The following is a 9,212-nucleotide window of genomic DNA, read 5'->3' as shown; positions in this document are numbered from 1 at the left end:
ACAATGTATTAGAAACTTGCACAAAATTTTTATATGATCATAGGCATAACTTACTCATTTTCATCCTCACTATTCATATAACATAAACCGTTGCTCAATTCTCATGTGTTTCATGTAGGGACCTGTACCACTTACAACATAATCACAACTTTTCTTATTTGATAAAATCTTTAAATTACCTGTTGAACTAGTTGGAATACTAAAGGATACCCAAGAAACCTCATACGAAAGGGTAAGATGCCGATACCATTTCCCAGACATGGTCTTACACTTGCTCTCGTAATAATGCTAATGCCATGTTCCAAACATGGTCTTACACTGGCTCACATATTGAGGCCGATGCCATGTCCCAGACATGGTCTTACACTAGCTCTCATAACAATGTTGAAGCCATGTTCCAAACATGGTCTTACACTAGCTCACATATTGAGGCTAATGCTATGTCCAAAACATGGTCTTACACTAGCTCTCATAACAATGCTAATTCCAAACATGGTCTTACATTGGCTCACATATTGAGGCCGATGCCATGTCCCAAACATGGCCTTACGCTAGCTCTCATAACAATGCCAATGCCATGTTCCAAACATGGTTTTACATTGGCTCACATATTGAGGCCGATGTCATGTCCCAAACGTAGTCTTACACTAGCTCTTGTAACAATGCCAATGCCATGTTCCAAACATGGTCTTACACTGGTTCACATGTACCCTAACGTCATGACCTCGGTATCCTAATATTCCTAGGGTTCACCCAGGAATTTATCACATCAAGTACCTTTAAACATATTTGTAACATTAATTAAACAATTCATTCAATATCGATTATTAATTGCATAATATAAGGTACATTATTTACACACGAACTTACCTCGGTATGCAAAATATGGGCGACTAGTTTTATTTAGTCCACTAGCTTGGTTTTCCCCCGGTCTAAGTCTGGATTTCGTATTTCTTGATCTATAATGATAAAATTCACTAATTTAATCATCACATTAATCAAAACATTTTACAAACCATATTCAAGCTAAATGATCGTTTTGCCCCTAGACTTTCACAAAATTATGATTTTACCCTTAGGCTCGTAAATCAATTTTCATCAAATTTTCTCACTAACCAAGCCTAGTCGAATTCTTTGTATACTAGAAGCAACCCATAATTTCAATTATTTCACACATTTACCACATAATTTATAACTTATACAAAATGGTCCATAGTTAGGGTTTTTATGAAAGCTACTTCACAAAAGTTGTTTATTTAACAACCATAACTCATTTTCTTCCATAACATTCAGCAAACAACACAAAAGATTTCATGGAAAAACCCTAAACTTTCAACCATTTGCAAAATAGCCCCCCATTAGTTAGCTTATGCTACAAGGGTCCCAAAAGTACAAAAATTATCAAGAAAGATCATCAAAATCACTTACTTATAGGAGAACTTAATGGCTGAAAGTTTCAAGCTTCAAAAACCCCTTTCTTGCTGGTATTTTTTGTGTAGAAGATGGATGGTAAGAAGATGAAGCCTTTTGCTTTATTTTATCTCATTTCTAGTCAAAATAGGTTACCAACTTCACCCAATTTTGAGTTTTCTATTCTCTTTATATCTATGGCCGGCCACCCCTATAAAATGGGTCTATTTTCTCTTTAAAGACCCCTAATTATGATTCTTTAGTTATTTAACACCGTTTGCTAGTAAAACAAAACTTTTTCCCTTTATGCGATTTAGTCCTTTTTCGTGATTAAGCTCACCATCGTTAAAATTAATTCATCAAAATTTTCATGCATCCATGTAATCATGCTATAACACATAAAATAATATTAAAAATAATTTCTCCAGCCTCGAATTAGTGGTTCAAAACCACTATTCCGACTAGGCCCAAAATTGGGCTGTTACAATACTATAATGAAATGAATTTGTATCTAAATAAGTTTAAAATTAATAGGCGAAAAGTTGAAATTTAATTATAAATCATTTGAACCTTATTTACATATGTCCAATCAGTCCTTCAGCTAGCTCGTTGAAACCATAAATGAATTGCATGTTGAATTAAATGAACAAAATTAGATAGAAATGATAAAGTTAGAAAAATGGGTTACATTTAGAAATGAATGTGGTTTCTCACTAAGTATGAAAATGACTTGAGAATTAATTTAAATTTTTTGAATTATTATTTAATTAAATAATTGAAATTTAAAAATGAAATTAAATTAATCAGTAATTATGAATCCTTGAATGTAGAAATAAAATATATTTTTTCATAGATTCTTTTATGGTAAATTTTCCATGACTTTAACGAAATTAGAATTGCGACAATAGTTTGAACATCTGTTTAGGACAACCTATGTGCAATTTAAGGCTAGCATACTTTACTTTGATCTCCATGATATGTTACTTAGTTGATAAATGATCCTCAAGTTATGTTTTTATCTGTTCTTAATGTCGTTGATCGAACTTAAGAGAGGTGGAAGAGGAAGGATTGACAATCCTATCTAATTCTTATCATTATCTTGTATCTCTTTTACTTAGGGTTGACCGACTATAAACGTGTTATCGTTTATAGTAAAAAGATCACACCAAAAATATAAGAAATTAAATCGGTGGTGTCTGCAAGTATACAGGTCAAATTGTAATATAGTATATGTGTTTACAATGGAAAATGGGAAGTATTTCGAGAAACGTACCTAAGGGAGGATGAAATAAACCTATAGAAAATCTCTTTACAATAATAAGTCTAAATAGTAATAATTAAATCCTATATTATGACAAATCATGAAAGGGATTAATAAGAGAAATTAAATAACTAAAATAAATAAATAAGAAAATAAACAAACGAATAAATTGATAAAACCAATCAGGAAGATTAACTCGTTTCAGAGTTTGTAATTAACTTCGAATTAGGGTTTCATGTTGGATTAGCTATTGATTAACCAATTATTACCTTCCAGCTTCTAACTGATAACTTGATTGGTTGATACGCACTTATCTCTCGACCTCACTTTCTCAACCAGGATAAACTACGATTTACTTGGTTAGACTTATCTCTCGATCTTATTTAACCTATGATTACTTACTACGGTTGTCAAGCCTAGGGTTTAGGAATGCATAATCATACAAACTAATCCTCTCAGGAAACCCTAAATCCTCCATTAATCACGTCCTATCCACTCATTAATCTCCCCTAATGGATTTAGCCACTTATGTTATTCATAATCTTGATCTCAATTGAATAAAACATGTAAATAACAAGATTAAATCAAAAGAGAAAAGAGATTTGAATAATCCTGGATTTGATGTCAAATGAAGATCAAAGTAGAAATTCTTTCGATCAAAATAACGAATGTTATCACTTGCAGAGGCAAATAACTATAATAATTCAATACTATAAAAAAAACTCTTGGATCAAAACCAATTATAAAATTAAAGTAAAAAGTTGTTTATGAAAACTGAAAGAAAACTAAGTTTAATCCTACTCCTAATCTACGAGGGTTTTTTAAGGCATCTAAGATGACTTAGTTACGTCAAACCCCTAATGTCTTATTTATAGGATTGTTGGCGTCCCAAATTAGGTATTCGACATGTCCTAGATCTTTGTATAAATTCGATTGTACAGAAGAAAATAGCCTTGGAAAACTTGGGCACCTCGTCGACCCTATGTCGTACCATACAAGGTCTATGGCGCGACACGAACATGTGGTTCATACATTTTTTGGTTCGTTTCATACTTTAATGGCTTAGGAAGCTTGTGCATCACTTTTCCCTTTCTCCCATGTCAATTGAGCCTATAATTCATCACCCTACACACTCAATTCAACACATTAGCACTACTTAAGACTCGTGTCGGCCTAATAGGTCACAATGCTCACAAAATGTGTTAAAAATACTTATTTTTACTAACTTTTAATAGTAAGGACTAAATATAAAAAACTAATATAAAATACAAAACTGACTAGAAAACAAGCTTCTTAAGTGTAAAAATAGATCGAAATTAGTACTACATTTGACGGTAGGTCAAAGACCAAGTTGGTTGTTTTATTTGGATATGAAGACTCTAATTGAAATTCAAAATGAAAGGTTTTATCCTGGATAATATTTCAATTCAAATGGTGATTTTATCTGCTTAAGGTTACTTGGAGAAGCTACCATATTTGCTTATAAATAGGCAACACCTATGCATATGTCCAATGCGCCTTTTTTTAAGTGCTTTTGCTTTATTTTCTTGTGTAACTACTATTAGTTTTCATTTTTTTTCTTTGCACTCTTTATAGGCCTTTTGGAGAGTTAAAATCTGTTATAGGTGAGGAATTTAGATAATTGATTGCAACAAGTAGGGGATATTTATTGAGATTGCAATTGTTTCTTGTGTAATGGTAGTGATCTGCCACAATTCGTTGTGACAAATTAGAGTCTTTTCGACACTTAATGAGCTTGTTTTCTAGCTCTTTTACATGTTTTTATTACATTTTCTGTTTTTATTAGTTTAAGTTTAATTTATGCAAAATAAACATTTTAAAGGAATATTTAGTCATGTGATGACCTAATAGGCCAATACGGCCCTAAGGATGAACTATTGAGCTACTCAAGTGTGTAGGACAGTGATTTCGGGCTACGAACATGAAGGATGACGATAGTTTCACGACACCAAGATATGAAATCGCAACACCAGACTTCGAAGCCAATGAATTTAGCCTCAAAAGGCAATGTTGCAACACCGATCTTATGGTGTCGCGACACCAGACAATAAATCAAACTAATTAAGCTAAGGGTGTTTTTGTTTGCACAATAAATATTTATTAGTTTTTAGAGCTGTAATAACCTAATTAGGTCAAACAATTTTGGCTATAAATAAGTGTGTTTAGCCTCACTTTTGGAGGCCTAGAGAAGTGAGCCGCTTAGTTTAGTTTAGGGTTTTTATTTACAGTTTTTATTTCATTTCAATTTAGTCCTTTTTATGTTATAAACACAAATTTTTTCTTTGTTTAACTTGGATTCGATTTATATCCAGACCTTTAATTAAGTAGTTTTGATTTATTTCTTTTTAGTTTTCAATTGGAATTGGAATTGTCTTCACAATTGTTAAAGGAAATTCGACTTTTGGGCACAAATTGACATAAAAACTCATTTATTCTCTTATTCCCTTTTTTCTATTTAACTTTCTGCTTTGCATGTTAATTATGAAATTAGGGATAATTACATCTAGATCCATGAGTTGCTAGTTTCCTTAGGGAGATTAACAAGTAGATATGGAATAATTAACGGAAGAATTAGTGTTTGAGTCCGAGTTAGTTTTCTTAAATTATGTGCGATTAAACACTAGGATTGACGACCCTAGATAGTAATTTAGGATAAACGAGATCAAGAGATAGGTTTACTGAGTAAATCATAATTTATCTCGGTCAAGAAAGTGAGGTCGAGAGATAAGCGTATATTGGTTGATTGGTTAATTAGTTAGAGGTCGAGATGTAATAACTGGTTAATTAATAGCTAACTCAATAAAACCCGAGTTCTAAAGTTAATTAGGAACACTGAAGTAAGTTAATCTTCTGCCTATGTTATTAGATTAATTTCGATTGTTAATTGGTTGTATTTAATTATAGTTAATTTATGTTATTTCGATTAATTACTTTTATTTTGGTTTCTCATAATATAATTTTAGATTATTACTATTTAGCTCTGTTAGTGTAGAAATTTTATTTCAATTTAATTCAACCTCCGTTGGGTACGATCATCGGAATACTTCCAGGAGAGTTTTGTTGTAACGCTTTACTATATTACAATTTGACCCGTATACTTGCGGACACCGTTGATTAATTTTATTATCTTTTTGCTGCAGTATTTTCAATCCAGACGTTTGCACGTCTAAAGCCAGCTAGGTAGATCTAGCTTCAACAAATAGATTTCTAGATTGATTGTTTTTTAAATGATTCACTAAACTAGTCTCTATAGAGTAGAATTATTTTTCGAACTGCAATAACAAAGGATGTGTCCTTATTTCTTTCTTTGCTTTATTCTTCTACATTAATTATTATAATTAAAAGTACGAGATTTAAAAAATTAATTAGATATTATATGTAATTTATATGACATTAAAAACTAATATATATAAATACACGAGAATGAATAATAAAACATTGGAGTTGGAAATCATAAATGAAGGTAAGCAAAATTAAACAAAATACTTATGTCTGTATTATTAAAATATTTATATTTTATTCTATGAAATATTTATTACAATGTGTTCTTATATATTGTGATATATATATTTATTATTAAGTATTAACATAAAGTTTTAATAAAAAATTAAGAATATTTTTTAAAATTTAAAATTATGATTAAAATAAAAAATAATATTAAAAATTATTAGAATAATAAATAATATCAATTATATTAATAATTTATTATATGATTAAATATAAATATATATTTTTAATAATATTAAAAATTATAATATTTGCGATTAATATTTTAATTTTTTAAAAATAAAATAAAATATATTTTAATATAATATTTCACTTTATTTAAATTAATTTTATAGAAAAATTAAGTTCATTGAAGGTACTCTTAAAATATAATTTATATTATTCAAAAAGAGATCATAAAAAAACTTTTTTGTTGGAACAATAATCATTTTTCCGTCAAACAAACACATAGGGAATAAAACATATATTTTTAGCAAGTCATGATCGATAAAATATACGCTCTGCTTGACCTTTATAAACCCCTCTCGGGTAGCTCCTTCATCCAATAATCTTGTACAACAAAACATATATATCCCATTTCAAAGAAAGTCACATAGCTTTAAGAGATAATGATGAATGGCCACAAAACAGAGCCGGCACCGCCACCACCACCGCCATCTGCAACGCCGAGGCAGCTGACGGAGGCCAAGGTGATGGCGGAGGAGAATGGTCGGCAAGTTGAACCCTGTGTAAGGTCCAAGACTGGAGGAACCTTGACGAAAGGGGATGTGGTGGTGCTGACACTCAGGCTGTTGTGCATGGCTACTTCAGTTACAGCCATGTCGTTCATGGTCACCGCCCGTCAGGTTAGCGCTGCTTCCTTCTATGGATTTCAGGTCCAGCTCCACTCCAAATGGTCTTTCTCTTACTCCTTTGAGTAAGTATATGTAACCTTAATTTACATCTTTCAACTTCATTCTAGTATTTTGTTTTTCTTACTTTACCTTGTGAAGTTGAAAGTTTTCATTTGTTTGTTTGCTGAGAAAGTGAAGGAAAATGGAGAGCTCACCTAACGGGGTCCTATTAAGTGTGTGAGCTTTTGATCTTTCGGTTACTTTTGTCATCTTGTTTCACCAACCAAATGGGCAAAAAATAGGGTTATCACTTCACTCCTTTGGTTTAACTAATTGAGAAATTAAAAATTCTGAATACTTGGAATTTGCTGTTATTCTTGTGTTCATAATTAATGCTTGAATTGAGATCAATATCAAGTATAAAATACATTGGGAGCTGTCTTTGTATGTATAGTTTTATATGCAATCAAACTCCATTAATTATTGTTTTTGTATTGGCATTTTTATCAATAAAATAAACCCTTAGATTGCGGTTTCTATGCTTTTTTTTTGACAAAAATTAACGGGGTGAAGTAAGCAATTTTGTTTGAAACGAACAGAATTCAGACCCGTGAGTGTTGGATTTTCCATTTTAATACTATATGCTTTAAAGTTGTAGGATTCCCTTTGTTTTCTTTGTAATTCTCCTGGGTTTCCCGAGACATTTTGAAGCTTTCCCACATATTATTTGTCCTTTGGTTGATTTCCATGAACATGTGTTGGTTTTTGAGTAGTTTAAGGTAGGGTAACTTTTTCCGACCTGAAAGAAGGAAAATGCTGAAGTTTGGTTGGTAAATTAATTAATTAATTATGAAACAGATATCTTGTTGGAGTAACAGCGACTGCAACAGCTTACTCTTTGCTCCAATTACTCATTGCCGGCACAAGGCTACTAGTGAAGAAATCTCCAGTAATTCCCTCAAGAAATCAAGCATGGCTTGTTTTTGCTGGAGATCAGGTATATAGCATATCTTCATGTTCATGGGACACATGCATGCCCTTAATTTGATCCATTATTGTTGAATGATATATACGCGTGCAGATATTGGCATATGCAATGATGAGTGCTGGATCGGCAGCATCGGGTGTAGCCAACCTGAACCGAACCGGAATCCGACACACAGCGTTGCCCAATTTTTGCAAGTCATTGGATAGCTTCTGCGATCATGTTGCCGTCTCAATAGCCTTCACTTTCTTCAGCTGTGTTATGTACGCTGCCGCCGCTGTTCAGGATGTAATCTGGCTCTCCACCCATTGAATTTACTTCATCACCTCCTCGCCATATATATATATGTACAAGGTTTAATTAATTAGTTTAGCTTATTATTAGTTAGTTTTGTTCATGGATGTTGAAGTTTGGTGGCTATGGTGCCGTTTGTAAAAGAGGGAATAAAGACGTATGCATGCCTCTTTCAAGTCAATCGTCCCTCCCTTTGACAACCTTGCTTTAATTTCCACCCACTAACAACGGATGAGTAAGCTATCTTAAGAATATTTCTTAATTTTTTGTTTACAGTAACATTATTTTAAGAAAAATTAAGACAAAATTATCAATTATAGTTGTTAATAATGTCAACATTTTATTAAGTAGTGTTCTTTTAAAGAAAAATAATAAAAACATATCTTAAAACCTAAAAAAAGTTGTTGCTCAAGATTTTATATATATAATAACTTCATAAAATATTGATAAAAAGAATAAAATATTATTTTGATTGATGATAAAAACGAAAAATTTCAAAGTTATAATGATTTGGATTTGAAACTCTTTATATGCATTTATTTTCAAAATTTTATATAAAAATATTAATAAAAAAATAACAGCCTTAAAATAATATTTATTTCTTTATATAAAAACTGACTTTTTAATAAATTCACAATTAAATAATAAAAAATTCTTAAATAATTGTGTTGTTAATATTGTATACAGATATGCTCAGTTTTTCAGGGAAAATTTAGTCTGCAACAGTTATTGGAAAGGTTCATATACACGTCAGTATCTGAGTTTTAGGCTTCGTGAAAAGTGTATGATATAATGTATATGAATTTGCATGACTTGAAGATGAAGATGATGAGCTAAATTATATTGGATATTGGGAATGATAAATCTTCCAATGATACTGCAGCATTCAGATGATATATAA

The 9,212-nt window shown here is 31.3% G+C and overlaps 1 protein-coding gene across 2 annotated transcripts; it reads left to right on the top strand.

Annotated features, from left to right (window-relative positions):
- The first annotated feature begins 6,644 nt into the window (after positions 1 to 6,644).
- On the top strand, positions 6,645 to 8,489 carry LOC107951924 (CASP-like protein 3A2). Of its 2 annotated transcripts, none has more exons than XM_016887108.2 (3): positions 6,645 to 7,044; positions 7,891 to 8,029; positions 8,114 to 8,489. In XM_016887108.2, exons 1-3 carry the CDS (start codon positions 6,808 to 6,810, stop codon positions 8,224 to 8,226), a joined length of 489 nt encoding a protein of 162 aa, XP_016742597.1. In that variant the 5' UTR covers positions 6,645 to 6,807; the 3' UTR covers positions 8,227 to 8,489. The 2 variants fall into 2 exon arrangements, with proteins under 2 accessions (XP_016742597.1, XP_016742596.1); XM_016887107.2 differs by having other exon boundaries at positions 6,649 to 7,115.
- Positions 8,490 to 9,212: the final 723 nt, after the last annotated feature.

Source organism: Gossypium hirsutum, chromosome A02 (assembly GCF_007990345.1).
Source record: "Gossypium hirsutum isolate 1008001.06 chromosome A02, Gossypium_hirsutum_v2.1, whole genome shotgun sequence".
Taxonomy (NCBI): Eukaryota; Viridiplantae; Streptophyta; class Magnoliopsida; order Malvales; family Malvaceae; genus Gossypium; species Gossypium hirsutum.
This window is presented reverse-complemented; position numbering and strand designations above follow the sequence as displayed.

Excerpts from the sequence above, each read along its gene's own strand:
- LOC107951924 (XM_016887107.2), top strand. The coding sequence starts at position 6,808 with ATGATGAATGGCCACAAAACAGAGCCGGCACCGCCACCACCACCGCCA. Across the intron at positions 7,116-7,890 it reads TCTTTCTCTTACTCCTTTGA|ATATCTTGTTGGAGTAACAG; the intron begins GTAAGTATATGT and ends ATTATGAAACAG. Across the intron at positions 8,030-8,113 it reads TTGTTTTTGCTGGAGATCAG|ATATTGGCATATGCAATGAT; the intron begins GTATATAGCATA and ends ATACGCGTGCAG.